We start from the raw sequence: 26,611 nt of genomic DNA, 5'->3' as shown, positions 1-26,611 counted from the left end.
ACAAGTATTAATTTTATTCTTTTTCAGGAAATCAGATCCAAGATTTACCAACCTACTCGTCACCTCAGGTACATAAAATATCTCCGTAAACACAGCTTGAGTTCCAGCAAATCTAAATTTCAACTCAACATATCCAATAATATTAACTTTCTTTAAATCTACTGAATATGCTGATAATTTAGCAGGACAAAATTCAATTCCATGTTTATCAAGAATTTCTCTAGATATCAAAGAATTAAAATTATTTCCTGTATCAATAATTCCTAACTCCTTCACCGGAATATCAGCCCCAGGCACAAGAAATTCTAAATCCGCACAAATAGGCATTTTCGTTATCTTCAAAAACGTCACAATCTCTTGAAAACACTAGTCATTATAATTAATTAATATATCCATATATTTTAGATATACATCATGTCCACTACACAGCAGTCAGCCCCCCATCTGTCACCAGCCGCCAACATACTGTTCAATTTATGAAATCCTGTACATCTCCCAGACTACCAGCATCACACAGCTACACTCCAAGCCTTTTCTTATACAAGTAAGTACCTCTCGAAGTATTCAACCTTGCATAGGTACCTATCAAAATATAATATATAGTAGATATATATATATATATAAATATATATATATAATGTTTTCATTAACACGATCACACCTTGACTGAAGAATAAACAAGACAGTAATACTTTATAAAGTTGAGAGCAATAATGTGAATACACAACAGCAAAATTAACTATTTACAGTACTATAGCCTATATAATGAATATGAATAAAAGAACGATCTATAAATTTCATCCTAAAATGAGATCTATACATCGAATCAATCATATCCATTACATAGGATACTGCTGAAAATTGTTTCTGGCTATGTCAGCAATCATAGCCTCATACTGTTTCTCATCTCTGCTCTTTTCAGAATCCACAACAGGCCCCACCTGATTGCCCCACCTATCCACAACAGGCCCCACCTGATTGACTGTCTTCTTCAGAAACTGCTCAGGTATTACCCTATTATTAGGCACCCCAGGACCCTCTTTCTTTTCACTACCGGCTGAGAAAAACTTGGCTTTGGTCTTTCCTATGCGAGAATCAGGAGCTGGCGGCTTGCCGTCTCTCTTCTGCCAGCAACTAGCCACTACATGACCTTTTTTCCCACAATACCAACAAATCATAGTTTTAGCCTTCGAATTCAGAGCCCCAATCACGTTCTCAACCTGATCCCAAGGAATATCATCATCCCCTTCAATCCACGCATTATTATCGTCAATCTCTGTCCTGCCCTCCATATCAGATACATGCACTTCACTGATTACAGGCCTAGCTTTTACCTCCCTAGAATCCTCTAGCCTCAACCCTTCCATAGCCTGAGAATAACAAGACGTTACATTTTCAGGTGACACGTGTCCAGAACGAGCCCAGCTTATATAATGCTGACCTCTGCGAATCAAATAAGTCAAGAAAGCACTGTAATCTTCCAGGTAATGCATAGATTCAATGAAATTAGCCATATCTCTAGCTAAATCAGAAAACAGCAAATTCTTAGCCACATTATTGTAAAAATCACGCCAAGATTGTCTAGAAATTTGACCAGGGTGCATAAGCCTAAACAGCCGCAACTTAGCATTGAAAAACACATCCACATTCTGACCACTCTTTTGTTTCAGAGCGTAAAAGAATTCGGTAGCCGACTCTGTATCAGCAAAGGGTATCACCAACCTTCTTATCAACAAGTAATAACCTAAAGCACTTAAGGAAGCATTAGCCTCCGGCGTAATAAGCCTCCCCATCTTCTTCCCTTTGCACTCAAAAATCCTATTGTACAGGACGTCCTTGAAAAGCATAGGATCCTCCAACTTTGCGAACCTAGCAACCCTCCATAAGGATAAGAAATAATCCTCAAAATCAATGTTTCCATCCCAAAATGGAGCATCCCGCACAAAGTCACTATCCCACTTGACTCCTCTTACAAGACAAAACTCCTTAAACTGCTCCTCTACAGTCTGTTGGCTTACACTACCGCCGGCCACCTTTTTATAGGCCTTAAGCACTTCAGCCCTTTCCTCAATTAAAGGAAATATATCCAACAATTGATTCTCATATTCGGTCAGACAACTCTCACGAACATTCATCCAATTTCCATTCCCAACAGGACCTAAAAACTCAATCTGCGAAAACTTCAAATGTCCAGGAGCACTTTTCCCTCTTTTAGCCTCAAAATTTGTAGAATCCAATTTAGCCTCCACACTCAAACGATTAATGAAAGATGTATTAAACGAATCATCTCCCGTCGCTTTGACTGCAGATACACTAGCCCCCATACTTGTCTCATACAAAAAACCGCTAATATCCCCATCCACTGGCAATTGCGCCACCTTTTTCTTAATAGTAGCCAAATCAACATCATAACCTAACTTCTTATGCTCATCAGAGTTCTTAAACTCTTTCACCTTATTCTCCAGCTGTTTATTCGCCGCCGTTAACTTATCCACCTGACCTTTGACAGTCGTATGCTCCTGCAACATTGCCCTAACATATTTTTTTATGCTTTCAGGCACAACGTCATTCTCCACCTCGCCCAACGCCAACTCCACATTCGCATTGGCACCTGCACCAGCATCCTCAGCCGCAGCATCCTCCTCCTCCCAATTTTCGGGAGTTCCATCATCATCCTGACTGTCATTCTCCCGAGGACGTTTAGGCGGCCGTCCACGCTTGCCTTCAGTTTTACCCCGCTCTCCTTTTTCTCCATCAGCCATATCCGAGCACTGGAACTAGATCCGCCGTGAAATTTAGATCAAAAGAGTTAAAGAATGAAATTCCACAGAAACCTGAAATATAAATCAAGTTAGAAATATAAAAATTAAAACAAAACTGTGAAAAATCCGAGATAAAAAAATATCTCAAAAAGTGATTGACTTCAAATTAAACACCACTTCCCCCACCCTTAACTCAGCAGCAGGTCTAAATAACACGTAGCACAATAAGACTGCGCCAAATGAGATATAGACAGACTTACATAAGTTAATGATAGAGTAGACTTAATGTTCAATTCAAAATGCAAACAGATTTTTAAGTATTTATTATATTGGATTAAATGCAGTTTTTGAGTAAATAAGATTATATATTGATACTATATTTAGAAATGATTAAATATGTTAATAAGTCAAAACTACTGATTATTCAAAGCTGGATAGTTCTGAAGTAGCAGGATGTCTGTCTGTATATCAGGACACCAAACAACAGGATGACTGTCTGTTTAATTAATACAATGTATTAATTAACTATGCACTTTGAAAGGGTAGAATATCTGCCTATGCAAACTATATAAAGTAATAGGATGTCTGTAAATAGCTGTATTGGTCTTAATAAAGACTCGAACCCAAACCAGATAATGTTCTGTGTTAGGACTCTCAATATCAACTAACTTAAATGTATTTTCTCTTTATTCTTTCTGAGAGCAATTAAAGAGTAATTAAGAGTAACTACTAACATATGTCTGCAAACTTAAATATATGACATCACAACATAAATATATGCTTATCAAGGTAGACAATCAAAACATGAATTTTTTCTTCCCGCCAAATTAAATTTGTTTAAAAAGCTAGCTTTACTACAATTGTTTATTGTATTTCAAAAAGCCTTATCTTTAGAGCAAAGGTTATTCTAGTGTTGTTTTGTTTTTAATGTGTTTAAACAATGTTTTATAATTCATAAAAAGTAAACTCTTTTCAAGCAAAATAGTAAAAACAAATATACTAGATTGAATTTAATTAAATTCTATCCTTATAAAAATTAACAGGATGTGTGTTTGTTTGTCTGTCTGTCTGTTTGTTTGTACTGAATGATCTCGCTAACCACTGAACCGATCGGGTTCTCCTTAACAGGGTAGCTTCTCATAGGTCCCGGGAAGGTTTATAAGTATTTTGGGGGAGGGTACCATCACCCATTTTTTGGTACTTTTTCTTTTAAAATCTAAAATAATAAGTTGGGTTATCAAATTCGACTCTCCCCTCCTCAAGTGCCCCTAGAGGCCTTTAGAGGGCGTAGCCGCTAGCAATATTTAAAGTAAGATCTACTAAATTTCTTTTATTATTTAAAACATTTAGGAAGAAGCACTAAAAAAGTTTTTGTTGATAAAGAATCTTTTTAAAAACTTTCTTTTAATCAACCTAAAGTTAAAACTTATTAACAGATTGATACAAGTATTTATTAAGACATCAAGAAACCTAAAAATTACTTGATATATATGCCATTGGCTAATGTAATATTAAAGCTAGCTTTTAAAAAATCTAAAAAAAGGTGCTGTGTATAATATTTTTGAGATATGCAAGATGCCGACTTTGGATTGTGGATTGTCCTGCACATAAATTATTGCTGCAAGCAGGTGCACAGACACATTTTAGGAGATACTATTATAGAGTAGCAGGAATCCTAAGGGATAGACAATACAATAATACATTCTAAATAATGAATAACAAAATTAACCCTTCTGTAGATTGGAATTATTGATTGAAAAGTTTGGAACCAACCAATCATAATTCAACAAAAGTACTCAAGCCAAAGAAAATGATACCTTTATTATAAAACTTTGGGTACTATTGCAATGTAATTAGCTAGGCCAATAATGATAACTAACGTTATACAAGCTACTAGATCCTGAGCTGGATCTTTAAATGTGTAGCCGTTGCCGTTACCGCTGCCAGAGGTACAGCCACTCTGAATATGTATGTTGCTTATTTCTAAATTTCTCTAAACATTGACCTATCCATGGCTGTAAGCCAGTTTAAACCAGTGACTTGAATGATTATTCTGTAAATTTATTTAAACATCCATACATTTAAAAAAAATCTTACATTCGATTCCATAACATTATAAAAACCATGGAGAAAGATCTTGAAATCGGCAAATGATAATTAAAAAGAAAACTTATGTATCTCCTTGAGTTAAGTAAGGGGCCCATGTGGAAAACATATTCTTTTATGCTAATATGGAATACCCAGGAAGGGAGGGGACATTGAACTGTAAATTAAACTTTTACCCAAAGTTTGATAAACAAGCTGACTTAATTGTGGGCTCAAAATGTAGGGTACTGTAAATAATGACTTTTTTTGTACAAACTTACATTTTCCTAACTTTAAACCAATAATATTAATCTACAGAATGGGTAATTTTGTCTGTCATCATTTGGTACATCAATTTATTGTTTATTGACTTATCCCTAAAGATCCCTGAATTTACCAGGCGTGCACAAGGAGACAAATTAAATTTGTTACATTTCTAATTACTTAAAATTGATGGTTTTTTTGGTTTAGTTTAAACGTTCATTAGTTTTTTTTTGTGCCAGATATTAATAAGATTGTTCTTTTTAGGTATGTATTGTTACTGTCAGGGCATGTGCCCAAACGGGGAGGCGAACGGAACATGTTTAGCGCCGCCTGGCGCCGGCTGTTTCGCCTCTGCCGAAGAGGTCTATGATCCCGAGACTGAGTCGCTTGTGGCGGAACGAACCTATGGATGTTTGCCGCCCGAAGAGCGGGGACTCATGATGTGCCGCGGTGCACTATCGCCGCACGCCAATCCAGTTACAATTGAGTGCTGTAAAAGCGGCGATTTTTGCAACCGCCTTCTATTTCCTATGTATGAGAAAACGGAGAGTGAGGAGGGAGGACTTTTAAATAACGGCGGGCACAGTGGCGTGCCGGCGGGCATCAACCCGGCAGTGTTTCATCTAGTCTTACTATGTACTGTCACTGTTTGTATTGTATCTCTTGTGTTCTTTGTCACGTGTATGTACCTAAAGTATAAACGGCGGGAGGTTGACCGGCAGCGGTACATCTACCGCCAGGCACAACAGTCAGACCAGGCGGCCCCCAACGGATCACTGAAAGAGCTTTTGGAACAGTCGAGTGGGTCGGGGGTGGGATTGCCCCTTCTTGTTCAAAGAACCATCGCAAAACAGGTAAAGTGTTGGCAATTTTTTTTTTCATTGAGAATGATATACATATGATTTCCCGTCGAAGGGTTGAGTTTTAAATGCCATTTAGGATTTTACAAGAAACCTTTCATTTTTTATGTAACTTACAAAAACAGATTTTAAAAGAATATACTTTTGGGGATTTAAGTTGCACAAGTCTTATTATACAACTTTACTTCACATAAATGTAGGTAATTTAATCTTTATAAAACATTTTACATTTTTACTTTTACAACAAAATCTTGCAAATTTTTAAACTTTATATAATCTTCTAAAATGTTACTTAAATGTTATATGATGTTTGTTAATTCAATGGAAGAACATGAATTATAAATTACCAATTGGCGTTTTAATTAGATTTACATTGTACACATTACGTTTTGGAACATAACTTCCACAAAAAAAAGTCATTTTTTTTCTATAAGGTCATAAGTCATCATACTTATACATAAACCTTTAGTTTTCATGATAAACACACCGTCTTATTATTAATTTGAACCTTTGTACTTTCCCTCAAAGTGTTCGTTAAGCACTTAAACCCCTCACTTTATTATTTTTTTATTTGAAAATAAGGAGGTTTTTTCCCTATGTCATAACCTTGCGGGGGGCCGAAACCTTTGGTGCCCTAACTCTGTGGGGGCTACACGGTAATCAATATAACCTGACCTAAAGTTATAAACAAGCGATACCCGCGCCATTCATTAATTTTCAATTTATTTAAAAATAAGGAAGGAGATTTCTGTGCTTAAAAAGGCACCTTTAGGTAAAACGTTGAATTTTTGCTATTGTTAAGTTTTGGTAGGCTAACGGGGAAGTCATATCACACCATGTTACATATGTAATGTATTCAATTGAATTGTATCAGCCAAATTACAGGCTTCTAATCATTTAGGCCAAATTGTCTGTTTGACTTTCATTTAGACCTTGGTATTATTCAGGAAGGGAGGGGACATTGGAATGGAAATCAAACGGGTACCCAAGGTTTTATACCAACATATTTTATTCTCTTGGGCCCTCATTAAATTTTGATTGGCTGATTCGAAACTAGAATTGACAAAAATTTTCAACCAACAATTTTATTTAGCTTAATCTAAGTAGCAAATTTAATTAGATTTAGAGATTAGTTTTTGTTTTTTTTAACTTTAAATATTTTTTGAAAATAAATTTTTTATATAACACAAAGAAAGAAGTATAAAATTAACAATACAAAGCTAAAAATAAGTTTGGGCACGTCTTGATGAAGAATAGAACATGTAGGAGGGGAAGGGGGGGGGGGTAACCCGCCACAGAAATTCTTTGTTTTGGAGTCCAATTATTTTCTTTTGTCAACACACAATTCCCTATTCATATCAACTAAAAACTTTTAAATGAAAATATTTTTCTATGAACGCCAACAAACTTTGAAAAAAGTTTTTAATGTGTCTGATTTTTCATTGTTCCATAACACAGAGGCCATGTATAGCGCATATTCTTTACATTTTTCAATTTTAAACCATCAAAACACATTTTCAGATGTCAATCTAAAGAAGTAAAAGTTTTAATAATATGCTTAAAGTTGTTTTATAATTTTCCCCTAAAAAATATTACCAAAAAGTATTATCTTGTACAAAGTTTACGTGTTTAAAAATGAGTTAAAACTCCTTTAAGTATATTTTCTCAAAATTATTTTTTCTTTCTTTTCAAAACCAAGTCGTGTTTAAAGAATGTAGCCTACACTTAAAAATAAGTCCATATATCATTATTTACCATCAAAAAGTTACTTTGAAAAGTACTTTTTTGTCGTGTTTGTCTGTTAGAATAATGAATATTAATTAAGTTGTATAATAGATATTTTATTTTTTATTTCTATTTTCAATAATGTAAATAATGTGTATGTTATTAAAGACCTCTAAAACACTGGTTCCAATTTCGCCTATTTTTAGGAAATTATTATTAAAATAGTGTCATATGTTTTAATAGAGACTAATCTTATTTACCAATTATTTTTATAAAATCTTTTATCTTTTTAATTTTTATTTGTTCAGGTTCAAATGGTAGAACGTGTGGGACAAGGACGAATGGGTGAGGTGTGGCTGGCAAGGTGGAGGGGAGAAAATGTTGCTGTTAAGGTAAACTATCAAACTTAAGTTAGAATAAAACAAGGATAACAACATCCATTAGTAAGAAACCACAAATTAAGGAGAGAGAATATTCGATATTCAATCACGAAACCTTTATAAGAATATTCATGTCTGTTGAATCATAACCGACAGACCTACGGACCAAGTAAATTATAAACAGGAAATCTGCATAAAAATTTCAGCTGTCTATTCTAAAAAGCAGCTGATTTTAACAAAAAAGTAGATTCGCTACTGAAATCATCAAAATGTTTGTAAAAATCACGCAACCTTTTACAAATATAAAAACTTTTCCTATATTTAGTACTAAATTAAAATTTGACCATTAAAATTTCAGTGTAGTAACAGTTATAAATAAGATTTAATGGCATAGTCTGAAAAATGTATGAGAATAAATTAAGATATATTTGTCTTTTTCCTGAAAGCTTTATACTAATGTTGTAATTATTATTCTTTAGCCACAAATCCTCATATAATCCATAGAATATAAAAACAGTATTCAATTGGTATACAGATTACAGATATTTTTACTATTTTACATTTATAATTTGACGTGGTATTCTGAAAATAATATGGCGAATGGTTAACATTTTATTGACATGTCACTTTAAAAAATAATTTATCTGATATTAAACATCAACAATATAAGCAACATAAAGCATATCGTTGTAATCCTTTTACTAACATAATCTGCAACAGACGTACATCCTGTTAATTTTATATCCTTACATAAAAGTGACAAAATGTGTGTGTGTATGTCTGTACCGCAAGACAGTGAAGCTTCTTATAGTTTTTAAGAAAGTTGATAACTATTTTAGCCCCTTAATTCTAGAGGCGTAGCTGCTAGTAAGACCATATATGATAATAAAGAAACTATGTCTACCATAAGCAAACAATATTTTAGACCATAAAAGAACACGGTAATATAGTATTATTATATAAATTTAATGGGAAAACATCGTATATATTGTTCAGTCCTAGACGCTAGAGTGACATACGGACGTACAGACTTCCCTTATTTTGAGCAGAAAGAATATAATTTTACAATGTCTAAAACTCCCTTCCCCAAGACTAACACCATACTATTATAATATACCCTATCAAAATATCAAGTTATTTAATCAACATCAGTACCTAGTCGATATTTTGGACACCATGGAAACTGTCCCAATTTTGTATAACTTTTGCGGAACATGTTCCAGTTACGTCATATTTTTCCTTCCCGAAAAAGGGAAGAGGGAAAGAAAAAAAGGGAAGGGGGGAAGAAAAAAGAGATGGGAGAAAAGGGGGTTTTCCCCATCTCTTTTGAAGAGATTTTCTTCCCCCCTTCTCTTTTTCGGGAAAGAAAAATATGACGTAACTGGAACATGTTCCGTAAAAGTTATACAAAATTAAGACAGTTTCCATGGTGTCGATATTTTGTCATCAATGACCATTGTCCACTTTTAATAATGGCTGGATAGTCGACTTAAATTAGTCAACTAATGATTTGAAACATTGCAAGTCGGTGTTATGTCAATAAGTACGAGTTTTTAATGTTGCTAGCAGCTAGGTCTATGGGTTCTGTATTCGAAGAAGCTTGGATTAATAGCTTAAAACCATTCCTAGACTTGAATCTAAAAATGTTAAGCTTACCTAAAAAGGAGAACCCAATCAGTTTATTACAAACTTAGGCTCCAACCAAAAAACCTTACTACTTTATATAACAGAATAAATATAGTCCACATAAACCATTAGAATTAGTAGGGGAACAAAGTGTCTAAAAAATCAGCCATGTGACGTCATAATATCCATCTCTTTTTCAGGGGTTTTCTTTCCCACTTCTCCTCTCATATGACATCACACGGATGATTTTAAAGTTCTGACAGGGTAGATGTATTAATATAGTGAAAATACACCATAAACTTTCTAAGATAAACTTTACGACAATTACTATGTCATAACTCTCACATATGACGCACTGCCATAAGGGATATGACAAGTAAAGAATTTTTAATTCAATTATTATTTCTCCCTTTTAAAATATGTCCTTGTTAAAATATAGTCATAAATGCCAGCTGTAATCCTTTTATGATATTTTTTCTTTGTATGTTGTGTGTGTAGCAAAGGATCTCGCTAACTGTCGAACCCATATCAGTGAATCTTCTCATTAGTCAAAGGAAGGTTTTTTGCCTATTTCCACCCTCCTAAGAGATTTTTCTTTTACTTAAAGTGTAAAGTGGAGTGTCGATTTCCCCAAGTGCCACTAGAGACCTCATGGGTTTTAACTGCTGGTTGTATATATCAGAAAAACAGCTGACTGAAATATCCATTATACCCCTGTATGTGATAATATTAAAGTAAGCTGTTTAGCACTATTTATTTAGAACTGAGGGCACTTTTTACTCACATTGAGCCTTTATAGCAATGCTTCTATAGAAGTCTGAAATATCGGTTTGTTTACAAATTAACAGAAAATAATCGCTGTAAAAATGAAAAGTGTAAAAAAATGTATTTTTTAAAGCTGAATAACTATGAATAAATTATCATAGTTTATGTTATATAGAAAGCATATTTATTATAGACTTTGTCTACAAATAAAGGCCCCGCTTTTAGCAATCGATAAGCATTTTTATTGTGAAATGCAGCCGCCAAAATGGCTGGTTTGTAATTCTACTGCTGCTATGAATGTAATAGATTAGCAGCTTCCTAGCCGTTTTTAACGAATAACAGTTGCTAAAAAAAGTATGGAGGGGCTCAAAATTTTATTAACTTTTTAATTTTTTACAGTACTAAAGATTTTGGCGAAACTTTACCAAAATTAGGGATAAATTCGTAAACTTTTGTAGAATTTTCTACACCTAATTAGAAATGTATGCATTTTCAGTAGTTTTTTTTATATATTAAAATATGCAGATTAGGGATGCAATATGATTAAGGGTATGTGGGGGTATTTTTAAAGTTTACTAGCTTCTACATTCAAGGGAGTGGACATTACACTGGCTTCCAAATTTGTATTACAGCTTTATCTTATTCGTTGGATAAGGCCCAGACAACTACCTGGCTAAGTGGTTTGGACCTTTTTCGTCTGCTAGCAAATTGCTTCCCGCTCTTTTATAGCGACTTGTCTTTTATTTTCGACGCTATTGGCTGATATTCAAACACCCAATTGAAAATTAGGTCACCAACCTGTGGTACAGTTTATATAGCTCGTGTCCCCTATATTCTTTTATTTACTGTACCAACCATGGCCATCTGTCTGTTTTAAAATTGTATGAAAAAAGTGTAACAATGAAGACTTTTTATAAGTAATATAAAAATTCATAAGTTTACAATTAATATTCTTTTATTTCAGGTGTTTTATACAACAGAAGAAGCTTCATGGTTCAGAGAAACTGAAATTTATCAGGTAAGAAATATTTGTAGTAGCACAATGGATATACAATATAAGTGGATATTATATTAGGGGAAAACTGTAGTCAGTTTAGGTTGCTAACATGGAACTCGTTGATGGGTCATTTTGTTCATCTAGTAGGAGGGGAGGAGATGGGGTAAAGGGGATGGATTATTTTAGCCCGCTGCGAGAAAATCTTGTGTAACATCCAAGTAAAACTAAATTCATTAGTAGCGCAGCTACTCTATACTCAAGATTTGTACATCTTAAATTTATATTTTGTATTGGCCGCCAATTTAATCGCAAAAATTCTACGCAGAATGTTTAGGAGCAAAGACTATTTACTTAATTGTCTTCTTTGAAATATTGAATAAGCTGAGCAACTTCCAGAAAATTTCTCCTTGTTTTTTTTAAACATTTCAATAAAAAGACATATTTTATAGTTATATGCCTTTGATTTAATATGAATCATAAACAAAATAATTTTCATAAAAGATTGACTTAACAAACTAAACTTGGTCATACTGCCTAAAAAAACTTGTATGTCCATTTATGCCACCTTTTCATGGAGTCCTGATTTTTAGTGGCTAATATTTTGCCAAAATGTGCATTGTATTTTCTTCAATTTGCAGAAGCAGAAGGTAGAGGGGTTGGGGGGGGGGGGCATGTGCAATGGGTAGAATTAGCAAGGGGTGCATTTTTGTTATAATGGAGGGGGGTGGGGGCAAGGCGGCTATATCAATAAATTTATCGAGGATTGGCCATAACTAGAACTATAATCTTGCAATTTAATACAAATATCTGTTTCATGAAACTTGCAAATTCTTACGAGGTTCATTTTAACCTTGTACAGTTGAAATTTTGATCTCAATTTCAAATTTGGAATATTTACATTCTGAGATTATTGAATATTTATTGAATATTCTTAGAATGTAAAATAGAAAAAAATTTAAAACACCTTTTTTTCAAATGCCTTTCCTATGCAAAATTGTTTGTCATTAAACATTTTTGTGATAATAGTTACATTAAGAAGTCTACGGAAGATATTTTTGGTAATATAATTTTGTAGTGACAATATATTTCAAATAAGGGTGGTTTTAAAGGGGGTTGAAGTTGCCCGAAAAGTATTTTTATTTCATCCTCACCTTTTATTGTTTTGGTGTAACTTGTAAATTTGCAAGGACATGCTGCTCATTCCCTCCCTTTCACTCTTTCATAGGGGTAAAGTAAAAGGTAAATAAGATGAGCAGTTATCTGTTTTTTTGTCTGGCTATAGTTTTCAGAGATATAGGATGGGACAATTAATTTAGATTGATTCTTTTAGTTATTTATGAATTTTCTAAAGAAACTTGGCTGATTTTAAAGATCATAATAGTTGTTCATAAAGCACATGAAGCTTTGAATATTTATCTTTGGAAAATCAGCAGTTGAACGAACGGCTGGGGCTTGGATAATCATTGCTTACAATAGAATTTAAACTAAACTAAAATCTTTAAAAATATATTTTATCTGTCTCTTTATCTTTAATTTTATATCCTTCTGCATTCCTATTTTAAGGATATAACAAATATTTTTTTTTATTCAATACGAAATAGATTGGTGGATTTTCAAATTTTAGGTTAGAAGATTTTTTAACATTTTCATTTAATTTTTTAACCTCCAAAGTATAAATTCTTTCTGTACAAAAAAAACAAGGACAATAATGATTCAGAAGCAAATTAAAATTATGATGAGGAAAATTATATACATATATTACAATTTTTGTTAAGAAAGTTTTGACTTTTTGTTATTTTGTACCTACATCCTAATCAATAATCTATACAAGTTTTTGGGCTCATGAACTAGTTTATAAACTTTTGGGGTTTTTTCTTTTTCCTCTCCCTCCCTGAGTTGATTGGAAGTAAACATTAGTAATTTATCTGGATAGAACCTATTTAAATAGCAGCTACGCTCTTGAAAATCCAATAAGATTATGAAACCCGTATATACAGGATCTTTTAATAATTGAATATTTCCTTTTTTAGACGGTTCTGATGCGACATGATAATATTCTCGGATTCATTGCTGCCGATATTAAGGTAAGAAAATTGATTCTTTTTTTGTAGCGCACCAACTCTATATCAATGTTTTGGGGGTTGTCTGTTTGTATTTAATTTAATTTACAGATACCAATATTTTTCGTGCCTAAATTTATATTTAAAAAAAGACCCAAATAATCTTTGTTGCTTTCTATAGCGGGTAAAAACTCCCCCTCCCTCTCAATTTTTAAATAAAAAATATGGTGGGGATTGGGGTAGCCCTAGTCCTGCGGTGCCTATACTTGAACCAGCAAAATATTTAACTAAGAAGATCAATTCAATAGACGATTCATGCCTAATTTTATCTATGAAACTGTAAAACAATCCATATTATAAAATATTTTTTTAGGGTTCTGGTGGTTGGACTCAGATGTTGCTGGTGACTGATTATCATCCGCTGGGCAGCCTCTACCATTATCTTACAAGGAAACTAAACAACATTTTCAAAAATCTAACCGTTCGTTGTAAAATATTTACGTACATATATTAAGTACATATAGAGCAATGTATCATTTAGGTAAAATTTTAGATAAGAACATTAAAGTATTTTAATTATTTAAGTGTTGAAGGTATTACGGATGTACGAAATCAAGGACACACTCTACAATCTACATTTATAAAGTATATTCGTTAATTTAAAAAAAAGTTGAATACGCATAAATTTTACTATTAATACTAGAACTAAGATTACCTAATCAATTAATCTTAATTTATATGGAGATTTTCAACTCATTGAATATTTAATTTGAAATAATCATAAATCTAAAAAAAGATTCTTCAAGGCAGACAAAATTAGCTTATTTAAAAAATTAACCAGGATAATTATGCCCAAATAAGCACATAAAATACATAGAAAGCTAAGGAAATCTAGATTTGATAACATACAAAGTCAGTTTATATTACTGTCAAAGAATATACGAACAAGCCCCAACATATATAGTAGCTGCACTACTAATATATACTCTAGAATAGGTAATGATAATAGGTAAGACAATGGACAATAAAAATGCATACCCAATGACAATAAACAAAATTACTTACACAAAATTATTGTTGAAACGTTTTGTAACTGCTTGTTAATAAATGAACCATTAAAAATTCATTAAAAGGTCAAAAGTTTTTCAGCCAACGGAAAAGAAAACGTTATTACTAAACTTTGGGTAGTAGTGTGAATATTATTCCAATGTCCCTTCCCTCCCCGAGGTGTCTATCTTCCCACATATATATATGGCATCACCATGCATGATGTCATTTCTATGGGGAATTATCAATTCCACACAATGTTTCATATCTTCAAAAGCCATCAGTTCCTCGCAGAGACGTCCAAGCTTTTTATTTTATGGATGGTAAAATAAGGGGTTTCAAAAGTTTGATGGGGAAGATCTAATGTATTTTTAAAAATTCTGAAGGAGGTATATTAAATAATTTTAAAGTTTGAGGGCGTTAAACACCCCTTTCCCCCCACCCCGTTGGACGTCTATGAGTTCAACCATTATACACATTGCTTCTTCCTATTGATTTCTATCATACCAGTAGGTATATTCCCTGAAGAGTAGACTCCAATCGGTTCAGCGGTTAATGAGATCTTAAGCTTTAGACGGACGGATGTACAGACATCATTTTACTTTGTATTATAGATAATCAATAGAACCTCTATTATTGTTACTGTATCTGATAGCATAAAAAAAAACTTTTTTAACTTTTGGGGAAGCAATTGCACATCATCCACAAAGGTATATGCAGCTCATAGGCCCCCCAACCCACAAAAAGGCTCATGTGGATCCTTTACAGATAAATGGATTGGAATAACACACTATAATAATCGTAGCTGCAAAGTAAATAGGGTTTGTCCATAAGTTCCCAAATGTCTTTCTTTAAAAGTTCGTTCAAATAATGCCTAGACATTGAAAATTGAAGGCTTAAGAACTCTTATCACATAATATTTTCTATATATTAAAATGTAATTTTCTTGTTTTTTTTATAATGCCTGTCAAAAAAAAACAGATTTTTATGGACAATTTAAAAAAAAAATTTCCTGCTCTTTTAACCATCTATTTTTCCCTTGCATAGATACACAAAAAATACAACAAACAACACACCACGGAAACAGTGATAGGAAAATGGACGAAAAACTATTTTTAGAATTAATTCTAAATTTGTAATATGGTTTTGGCGCCTTTAGTTTTTTTGGGAGGGTGGTGGGTTGAGATTTGGGTGAAGAATAATTTACCAGCCATTGTTTTCTCTTTTTCCCTGATAGCTAACAGAGAGAATGAATGAAAATAATTTGAATTGGAAATTTTTAGGCCTTACCTTTGCTCTCAAAGATTGGGGTATTTATTTCTAAAAAATATTTTGTACACCAAGTTGTATAAATATTTAGAGAGAGAGAGAGGAGACCATGGGCTAATTATTAAAACACTATTCCCCAAAATTTTATTATACCGTTTTCTTATTCGTTTGCTTATCAACTTTGGAGAATTTTATGAATTTTGATTGGTTGGTTCTTTAACTTGTGTGGTCAAACGTTTCAACCACTAATTTAATCTACGGAAAGGGTAATTTTATGCATCATCATAGGGGATGAATATAAATTTATCCGCTATTGGCATATTCCTTTAGATCCTGATAACTAAATTTATTTTTTGGCCTTTTCTCCATTAATTTTTCATAACCCTCGTCACTCGCCTTGACTTGCAGCGGTGTGAAGCCGGACCTAAAGAAAGTAACTTTATGTAGGCTGCATTTATAATTGAATAATAACAGACAAACGTATTCAAAGTGGAGAAGCTAATTTTTTGCAGTTTTTCGATCGTTTTTGACTTTATCTGTTTTCATTTTTTTATAAATCCACTGGTGCCAAAAGTCTCATAAACATGTTATCTTATGCGTTTAAAACTTTGGGTACCTTTAAAAAATCTAGCTGGTTTGGTTGGAACTAGCAGTGTCCAAACTTTTCAACCAACCATATCAATCTAAAGAAATGATGATTTTGTTTATAACCATTGGGTTTATCTTATCCCTTAAGATCCCTAATAAATACTTTTAATTTAGAAAACAATATTTAAATGTTTTTTTTTGTGTTTAAAGTGCGCATATAAGTTTGCAGAGCTATCATGGTTATTAATGGTTTGTTAGGAGAATTATTTGAATTATGTCCTGTTGTCTAGGCAAGTCACAACAACTAAAACCAGAGATAGGGGACAAATATTCAGACATTTTAATTTGAATTATGTCCTGTTGTCTAGGCAAGTCACAACAACTAAGCCAGGGATATGGGACAAATATTCAGACATTTTAATTGCTTTTTGTTGTTTTAACTTTTTATTTCATAGATAATGTAAATATGTCAATATTTTTGACCTTCCGAATCTAAGAATAGTCACTTATTGCGTGGCATAATAGAAAGCTTTCCACGGATTTTAAAAGAAAATAAAAAATAAACCAATTTGGTTAGCAACGAGGGGCGGAAGTCTCGGTTTAACAAAACTTTTTTTTCAATTTATTATTTTTATTTTGATATTCGTAGAAAATTGTCTGTAAAACGAGGGTATACATGATTTCAGTATTGATGAGATCCGATTCTAATTCTGGTATTTTAATCGGTTTCAAAGCCATACTGAAAAAACTACTATACTTTCCTTTTTTATTGACAGATCTTAAAAAAACACTTTAAAATTACTAATTTAGATTTTACAAAAATGTATAGAACTCTAAAAGTTAAAAATAGCAATAAACCTGTCCCAATCGCTGCAAACAACACAAGTATATATTAGCATTGTCGCAATAGATCACTCCCTAAAAAAAGCTTAAAAATTCTTTGAGATTTTATTTATTGCTTTTTCATTGACTCAATATTTGTTGAACAATAAAATTAGCATAAAAAAGGAAAACATTAGATATTTTTTAGAAGCGCAACCACTTTACAATTTTTAAGATATTAGTGTTTATTGATTTAAAATCTGATTTTCAAGTTTGGAGAGACAGAATAGTTATTTCTCGAATCGCATTATAAACAGCTTTCCACGGATATAAAATGTAAAAAAAACTACTTTTTTAGCCCCGAGATGCGGAAGACAGGGTCTAAAAAAAACTTATTTTAATCTTGTGATTGTACATTTTCATATTCGTAGAAAATTGGATATAATACGATGCCAGACATAATTTTTTCGTATGGATGAGATCCGGTTCTAATTCACCGAATATTAATCAGTTTTGAATGAATATGAGAAAGTCAATTCAAATTAATGCAATCATTGAGAGACCATTGGTATATGCATTCATAGTTTATATACACAGGGCTAGATGGATATAACAATGGCAAATGAATTGGCACTCCTTCCCAAATTAATAAGTAAAAGTTATGCCTTTTCAAACTCTTATTATTGGAGGAAAGAAGAAATTGTAGAGTATTATTGCATTCACTTTTCTCTAACTCCTTGATAAAAACTGGTTTCCTTTGTGATTTAAGGTTTTCATTTATACAAAAATATGAAGATAGTTTGTCACAGCTACGCTAACACAGACGATAAATTGATGTATATTAATTGATTATAAACAAAATTATCTCTAATGTATATACAAATTATCGGTAGACAAGTTAGAACACTGCTAATCAGTACTAAAATATCAAAATATAATCAATAATATACTGTTTTATAATCTTTACTAGCTTACTTTTGCTTTAATGTCTTTTTTTAACATAATATTTGTTTCCCTTAAAATATTTAAAGAAAAATTGCCAATATCTTACTTTTAAAAGAGTATCTTATGAACAAAAATTATAAAAATGTATATTTTCTATACATTAATCTAATAATGCATTTCTATCTTTTATATATGATTACAATTATATACTGAGACATCAAAGTAAGAAAAAAACTAGCAGATTTCTTTTCCTTAATATTTTGCTTTTCTCTCTTTTTTTCTGCAGAGAAGCTACTCTGTAATTACTATTGTTTGTTTGTTCGTTTTTTAGTTACATACAAGCTATAGATTTCTTCTCCATGACTTACTTTGTCTGTCCATCCATATAAAGACCTATTTTAAAGTTTATGAGAATGTTCTCTCGGTCAAATAGAACATTCTCTTTGCACTTTGTTCGGTGGGTTATTTCAATTTATTAATCTTTTTTTTCTTTTGTTACATATTGACGTTGTTAACCTTGTTTTCTTGAGAAAATGTAAAAGTAAAATACACAGACATGTAACATAAGATTTTCTGTAAGAAAAAGCTAAGAAAATATACCTTTTATTTTTTACTAATTTTAGCTGTTTGCAAAAATTATATTTTCCATGATATTTGTTTTTTTTTTAGTAGCTAAGCTGCTCTAAACATTTTATGTTATGCATTTTGGTCTGTTTGCTTGTAACGTACTTTTTAATAAGGTTGCGTTAATGTGCACCCAAAATACAAAAACTAAATAACGCATACTTTTCCTATTTTAATTTACCTATATAATTCAACCATTTTTTTTTAATGTCGACTTCTTTTTTTCTGGTTGCAGTTGTCCTTGTTTTTGTGTTTGTCTCGCCAGCAAACTGCATTGTAAGCAATAAAAATAAATTCCATTGCTTATTTATTTTATCCCATTATTTTTAACCACAAAATTTTTATATTAGTATTAGATCCTTAGTCAATACATTCGACCAATGAGAACATAGTGTAAGGACGTTATTGGTTCGCATTTCGTACGAATAGGCTGATATTTTTGTTCATTTTATCAATTCATGATAAGTCAGCTATGAATGGTTAAATTTCTTATGATAAAGCTAGATAATGGGATATTATATCGTACAAAAATTCGTCGCACGTAGTATTGAAATGCCTCATCTAGTTTGACGGATTTTTGTATCTGACAGCCCATTTAGTGTATTAAATCTATTACCACAAACATATTAGCTAAGTATTTGTTTCATAAAGAAGCTATAATTTCATTATTAAACTAGCGTTATATTATTAATCCTTTCTTGTATACCAAACAATATTATTTCATTAAATAACAACTTTTAAATACCAAACAAAATATTACAATGTTGTTTATATCCTGCTAACCTTAGGCATACTGTTGACATTGAGCAGTGTATAGTTCTTGCCCACTCCATAGCCTGCGGCCTCTCACATCTACACACAGAAATATTTGGGAGCAGGGGCAAACCTGCCATCGCCCATCGGGATCTTAAATCCAGGTATTTTTGTTTGTTTGTTTAATGTGTGATACTGTTAGTCATTTTTAGGGATTAGACAATGGACAATAAAATTATATATATCCCCAATGATTATAGATAAGGTTATCCCTTCTGTTGTTTAATTTATTGTTAATAAGTTTGGGCACTACTAGCATAATAACTTGTTTAACTTTGGGTACTGGTGTAATTTTCAGGTAAATGTCGCTTCCCTCCCTGGAGATGAAAGCAAAGTGGCGGCGATATTTGAGGTGGAAGAAAGAGAAGTTAAACAGTAAAAGCACCATAGCTGTGAAATAAAATAAATAACATTTGTTTTAATTTTTAAGGAATATTCTTGTGAAGAATGATGGAACAGCTGCCATAGCTGACTTTGGTTTGGCCGTCAGATACTCGGAAACAACTCAAGAAGTCGACATACAGCCAAATAATAGGTGAGCATGCTGCGCTTCTTTGAATATTAATATTCTTGTTAAAACTTGGTTTATAGGTTTAAAGTTAACTTAGATTTGATTTTAATTTATCATTTTACGTCATAGCTTATACGTTTACCTTAAATTCAACTTCTCACTAATATAAATCATCATTTTGAAACAACAGTGATGTAAGGAAAATCAAAGAAAATATTTTAAGGATATGATATTATTATAGAGGAATTCCAAGTATTTGATTTGAAAGTAATAAAAATCTACTAAACATTTATGAAAATCTATGAAAAATCATGGATATGATACAGTTTTAATATCACAAGAAAAGTTGACAGAAAAGTGCACTCGATATGGGTCAAATCTTTTCCTAAAAGTCTTTATTCTATTTTATGTTTTTGTTATATATTTTGAAAATACTACAAATATCAAATTGAATAATAGTTATCAATCGCATCGTATTTTATAGGCAGCTTTCCGCGGTCATTAAAATGAAAAATTTAAGATGACAACTGGTATTAATTTTATTATCTTTATTTTAATATTCGTGGAAAATTTTCTGTAATAAGATGCTATACATGATTTTTCAGTATGACTGAGATCCGGTTCTATTCTAGCGGATATTAATCGAAACCATACATTGTGTATGCAGAAATCTAGTTTTTCTTGACCGTCTGACCGTTTATTGACCACCAATGGACCCATTTCATTATTGTAGGTTGACCACTTTCCGGTATATGGCCCCAGAAATGTTGGAGAACAGCACAGAGACCTTCTCCTTCGAGGCGTACAAATCTGCGGATGTCTACAGCTTTTCCCTGGTCATCTGGGAGCTCATCACTAGGACCAGAGACTTTGATTCAAAGGTAGTTATAATTTTGTCAAAAAGTAGTGCAGATACTTTTTAATTCACTTTGACTGTACGTCTATTCCTCAGTCGGTCCGTAACAATAAGCGAAATGTTATTTTCTCAGCTGCTAAATATGTTAGACTACTGATTTTATGTTAAGATATCATAAATCAACGAGCACTCAGTATTTGTTTTACTTGGTCCGTTGGTCTGTCAGCCAGGCTAAAAACATGAATATTTAACCATGTATAAGACATATAATGTTAAAGATTTCGTGATTTTTATTTAAATATATTCTTGATTTATGATCATATCACCAAACATCTGCTTTTTAAACTACTTTGTCCGTCCATCTATGTTCATTATTGACACATAAAGTATTGTTTCCTTTAAATATACGTGAAGTTGACTAAGATTAATATGATTATAGGAAAAGTTTTTCTTACATGTAAAAATAGATACTATTTTTATTTCTTTTCTATTTTTATCTATTTCAAACATAAAAAGAAAGCATTGCAACTTTTAAACTTCTGCCAACTATTCTTTTTATTTCCATTGGAATACTTTAAATGTTTCCTACTTTTTCTTTCATTTCTAAAGGCGAAGCTTTTCTTTATTTAATAATAAGTGATAATGTTTTAGTAAAAGAATTTTAATTTAGTCAATTACTGATTATTAGTTTTGAAAATCCGTAATTTTTTTTTAATCTGTGAAAATGTTGCTGTATGCTAAAGGATGTTATAATAGTTATTTATCGCATCGTATTATAGACAGCTTTCTGCAACAGCTTTCTGCGAACATTAAAATTAAAATCATAAGATCAAAACCAGTTTATTTTTTTACATTAATAATTAGAAAAAATGTCTGTAATACGATGCTAAAAATGATTTTTCTGTATAGCTGAGAACCGGTTCCAATACAGCAGATATCAATCGGTTTTAAAGCCATAATGAAAGTTTTATGCCTATTACCACCCCTCTGACAAAAACTTTGCAAAACTTGTTGAAAAAAAACACACACAAATATTTCCTATTGTCATAAATGGTATAAAGATATGTACAACATATTTCGTTGTGTTTGTTTTGGTAGCGTAGCTTCTTTATATCTAGGGTCTGTCCGTACGTCGATACGTCTAGCGGCTCCTAGACTGTAGTTTACTGTTCTTCTAAATGGTTTTTTTATATTGTTATTGCTGCGCTACTTCTGAACATTAAAATAATACATACTGTATAGAATTGAAAAATATGCTTTTTAAATCTAATTTTTCTTCTGTTTTGACAAAACATGCTTCACAGTTAATGAAAATATATTTAAAAAATAAACTAATCTAATAATGTAAAATATATTATGAAGTTAATGTATTTAAGTTTTGAGTGGTTTATGTGATTAATCTACTTAAAAAATAAACACTTTCAACAATTGGATTGTATCATTTGAATGATTAAATTTTAACATTTAGCAAAAACTATGTAGTCTGTCTGTGTCATGTAATATTTCTGGCAGGTTTAAGGTTCACTGTGGGCTATAATTGAATCAAGACAAAAGTAAGTGCCGAGCCCTGAGACCTATGTATGGTGAAAATAGACATAAAACCATAATAATTCCAGGTAAAACCAAAATATTTCAGCGGGGGCTTTTTGAGAAAATTAGATTTGAAAATTTCAAGTTCAATTTTCACCCCCTAGGAGTCGCCGCATAATCAAAAAGCCCCCGCTGAAATATTTTGGTTTTACCTGGAATCATCATGGTTTTATATATATTTTCACCATACATAGGTCTCAGGGCTCGGCACTTACTTTTGTCTTGATTCAATTCTAGCCCACAGTGGGTTATCAATCAGAGGTTATATCCATCCCCCCACCAAACCAGATTATGAAAAATACCTTTAATTATAATTACTTATATCTATTTTAGTTTGATGTAGACCCATATGAGCTGCCCTACGCTAACCTGGTTGGCCAGGACCCGAAACTGCAGGACATGTACACAGCTGTCTGTATCAAGAAAATCAGACCTGAAGTCCCTTCAAGATGGAATAGAAAGTAAGTATTACATAGAGATTTAAAGAGATAAGACAATGGACGATAAATCAACATATCAATGATTTACCCCTTTAGTAGATATATATATATATTGGCTTATTATTTTTTTAAAAATACTTATAGTTTTTACGCCAAGGAAAGGAAAATCATTTTTAAAATTTTGGGTACAAGTAGTTATTACAGGCTTGTCCCCTTTTTACACGCTTATTTAATATTTAAGTAGATATATAACTTGAGGTGACATAAACTATTATTATTTTCATTTCAGTTTAATGTTTTAATTTCAACTAACAAAGTTTTTATTTATTTCAGTGATCAAATGCAGTATATGGTACGGCAGATGGGCGAGGGGTGGTCGGACTGTGCAGCCGCCAGACCCACGGCGCTCAGACTCAAGAAAAATCTGTCAAAACTGTTGCCAGCCCTACCCGTACCCGGCAATCCTGTCAGGATGGTATAGAACATTTTTTATCTGGCAACATTGGATTTGAAGTTGTATTTCGCGCCATTTTTTTATGAAAAGGCGGCTAAAGTATTGCTTACAAACCATTAAACTGCTTGTTTTAACAAGAACAAATGTGAACCATTCCAGTCAGGCAGCGGCGTAGCAGCCCATCACACTCATTTGTGCATGTTATCACACTGTACTAACTCATTATGTGATATTATATTAATATATTATTAATATTCAGTTTATTTTACTTTTTTTCCCCAGGTGTTTAATATGTTTACAATTTTGGTTCTAACTCATGTATTGTATTTGGTCATCAGTACTCAAGCCCTGAGTGAGGACTAAACCTTGCAGGGTACCTAACCTTTTTATTGTAACCAGAATGTTAAGATCAATTCTTCAAATTCAATACATGGGATTCTAACCATTTTTCTAAAGTTAGAAATAAAGCAATGTTGAAAAATGTTTTTTTAAAAGTGTATTCCCTCACCTTAAAGTACCTTACTAGTCAGTCACAACACAATATTTTAACATTTTTAATAGTTATTTATGGCATCGTATTATAGACAGCTTTCCGCGGATAATGAAAAATTTTAAGATTAAAACTTTTATCTAGTTTAGTTAGCCAATAGGGGCTAACTAAACTGGCAGTAATTTTATGTTTTGTGGAAAATTTTCTGTAATACGATGTTATATTCAATATTTTAGTATGGCTGAGAATCGGTTCTTATCCAGCGAATATTAATCGGATTTGAAGTCATATTAGAAAGTTTTTGTTGAGATTAGTACATACATACACTTTTTGCATACTTAAAAGCTGAATCTCTTTTAAAAAATTCTCTACTGTTAATGATTAAGGGTGTTTTTAAGTGCCATAAAAGAACCCAAAAGCTTAAAATCAGTCAATAAAAATGCATTTTTAGCAATTTTTCTCTTCCCTCGTTTTTTATATTGTATTTTTTTGTGTTATGTTTATGTTGAACTAAATGAAAATGCTTGCTAATGGTTTAATGTATTAATTATATTTTTATTTTGTGTGGTTTTATATTATTATTCTATTGAATAAATATTAATGTCAACTTTTGTGTTATCATCCTATTATATAAAGTAGTAAGCGTTTTTTGTCTGTCCCGAAGGATCTCGCTAACCGCTGAACCGATCGGGTAGCTTCTCATAGGTCCCGGGAAGGTTTGTAACTATTTTGGAGGAGAGTACCATCACCATCATCAGAAAAAAAATCCCCCCCCCAAAAAAAATTTTTTTTTTACTTTTTCTTAAAAATCTAAAATAATAAATTGGGTTATCAAAATCGACTCTTCCCTCCTCAAGTGCCACTAGAGGCCTCTAGGGGCTTAGCCGCTAATTTTATATATTAGAGTAAAACACTAGAGGGAGAAAGGGTTAAATAACTGTATCTCCCCATCGCAACCACCTTGTGCAACCTTTCTATTGGGTCATTGAAAATCAACCAATGGTGTCGCTTATTAAAAATAATTTAGAAACAGAAGAAAGAGGTCTTTGGAAAAGGAAGGGAGGTAGTTGTCTGTATATACATGTATTGTATACTATAGATCTGTTTATTATATAATTACTGTTGATTTTTATTTTAAATTTTACACTTTTCGGACATCAATTTGTGATGATTTTTTTTATTTACATCCAAATTACACATTGTATAGATTAAAATTGTTGGGTAAAAAGTTTGAACACTTCAATTTCAACCAACAAGTCAAGATTTAATAAAAGTACCTAATTTTTGAATTAATGAATAGCAGAGCATTGGATATCATTATAAATTTCATTCTATTAAACCCCCCCCCCCGCCCCCCTCTAGAAATTACTGAATTTAAAGTTCCTTGACTCTGCTGAAAGAGAGTAGTAGAATTAAAATAATTCAATATTTATCAGATATTTGAAGTTAGAAAAAGGCCTTGGTAGCCGCTAAAAAAAGTTGCCTCCACTCAAACCTATTTCTTGACCACGACGTCCCCTCCTTCATCTTTAATTATTGATAAAACTTTGAGAGGTCCTATCCATCCAGGGCTCTTATTTAGCATAATCTATCCTAAAATAAGTATGAAAAATTGTTTGTGGCCGAGATATAGTATGAGGGAAACCGCCGCTTGTTTTCGACTCCAGCTTATTCAATCCGTCGGGTCGTTACTTCTTTTGCAGTTAAAGCGTTGACAGCCTTACATGATAAATAATTAAGTAGGTAGCATAAGAATCATGGATAGACAAACGGACAAAGTGACTTATAGAGTAGATGATCAGTGGTCATGAAAAAAGAGTCAATATGTGATAAGTCAAAATGGAAAATTCATAAAATAATGCTACATAGCCGACAAAGAAACGGACCAGATTAGTTGATTACTGGATGCTCTTTGAAAAAGGTCATTTTTATTAAAAATAATCAGCATTTAAATATCTTAAATAGCAGACGAGAAACTTGCATTTCCATATAGCAAAATAGATATAGGGACATACAGACTAAGTGAATTATAGAGTAGCTTTGCTATTAATATCGTAATAAATGCTATTAAGATACATATTGTCGACAATTGAATAGGTGGCTGGCTGCATCTAGTTGCGGCTGTGGAATCCTTGTGATTGTAATTTTATTGTATTTTGAATTGAACAAAGTATTTGACAGGTAACTTTAGAATATGTGTTGTTCAATCAATTAAAACTATTTCAAGTATTGAGGGAGAGGACAATCAGAAATGAAACGATATTATATTGTAGTATTTTAGTATAAAAAATTATGTAAAGAATTTTAAGATTTAAACAAAAATAAGACAAACATGAGAATATTTTAATATTATTTTGTTTATTTACATTTGAGTTGGTTATGAGTTGGACCGAAGTGAAGATTCTCATAAATCAAGGGCAGGTTTGTAACTATTTTGAAAGGGGGTACCTCACCTTTCTCAAGATAAATCGCCCTTGAAAAATATCTTTTAAAAATATTTTAAACAAAAATTTATGGTGAGTTGACGTACCAAGTACTCTTAAAGGCCTCTAGGGGCGTAACCGCTTGTAGATACACATTTGATTTATAGTTAAACGTTTGTACTGTAGACTCAAAATCCTCCTATTAAAGATGTTTA

The 26,611-nt window shown here is 32.1% G+C and overlaps 1 protein-coding gene across 1 annotated transcript in view; it reads left to right on the top strand.

The window, feature by feature from the left end:
- Positions 1-24,580, top strand: part of LOC145324955 (bone morphogenetic protein receptor type-1A-like) — a 49,275-nt gene extending 24,695 nt beyond the window's left edge. The window contains exons 2-11 of the mRNA XM_080167720.1: positions 5,376-5,965; positions 8,005-8,088; positions 11,432-11,485; positions 13,495-13,548; positions 13,898-13,975; positions 19,609-19,736; positions 20,063-20,167; positions 20,877-21,024; positions 22,923-23,050; positions 23,363-24,580. Coding sequence (XP_080023846.1) covers positions 5,378-5,965; positions 8,005-8,088; positions 11,432-11,485; positions 13,495-13,548; positions 13,898-13,975; positions 19,609-19,736; positions 20,063-20,167; positions 20,877-21,024; positions 22,923-23,050; positions 23,363-23,510 — 1,515 coding nt within the window. The 5' untranslated portion in view covers positions 5,376-5,377 and the 3' untranslated portion in view covers positions 23,511-24,580. The remainder of the gene's footprint in view (positions 1-5,375; positions 5,966-8,004; positions 8,089-11,431; positions 11,486-13,494; positions 13,549-13,897; positions 13,976-19,608; positions 19,737-20,062; positions 20,168-20,876; positions 21,025-22,922; positions 23,051-23,362) is intronic.
- The last annotated feature ends 2,031 nt before the right edge of the window (positions 24,581-26,611 follow it).

The sequence above is a fragment of the Acartia tonsa genome, chromosome 7 (genome assembly GCF_053477335.1).
Source record: "Acartia tonsa isolate MP-2025a chromosome 7, ASM5347733v1, whole genome shotgun sequence".
Lineage (NCBI taxonomy): Eukaryota > Metazoa > Arthropoda > Copepoda > Calanoida > Acartiidae > Acartia > Acartia tonsa.
The sequence above is the reverse complement of the archived record's forward strand: the minus strand, read 5'-3'. Positions and strand labels throughout refer to the sequence as shown.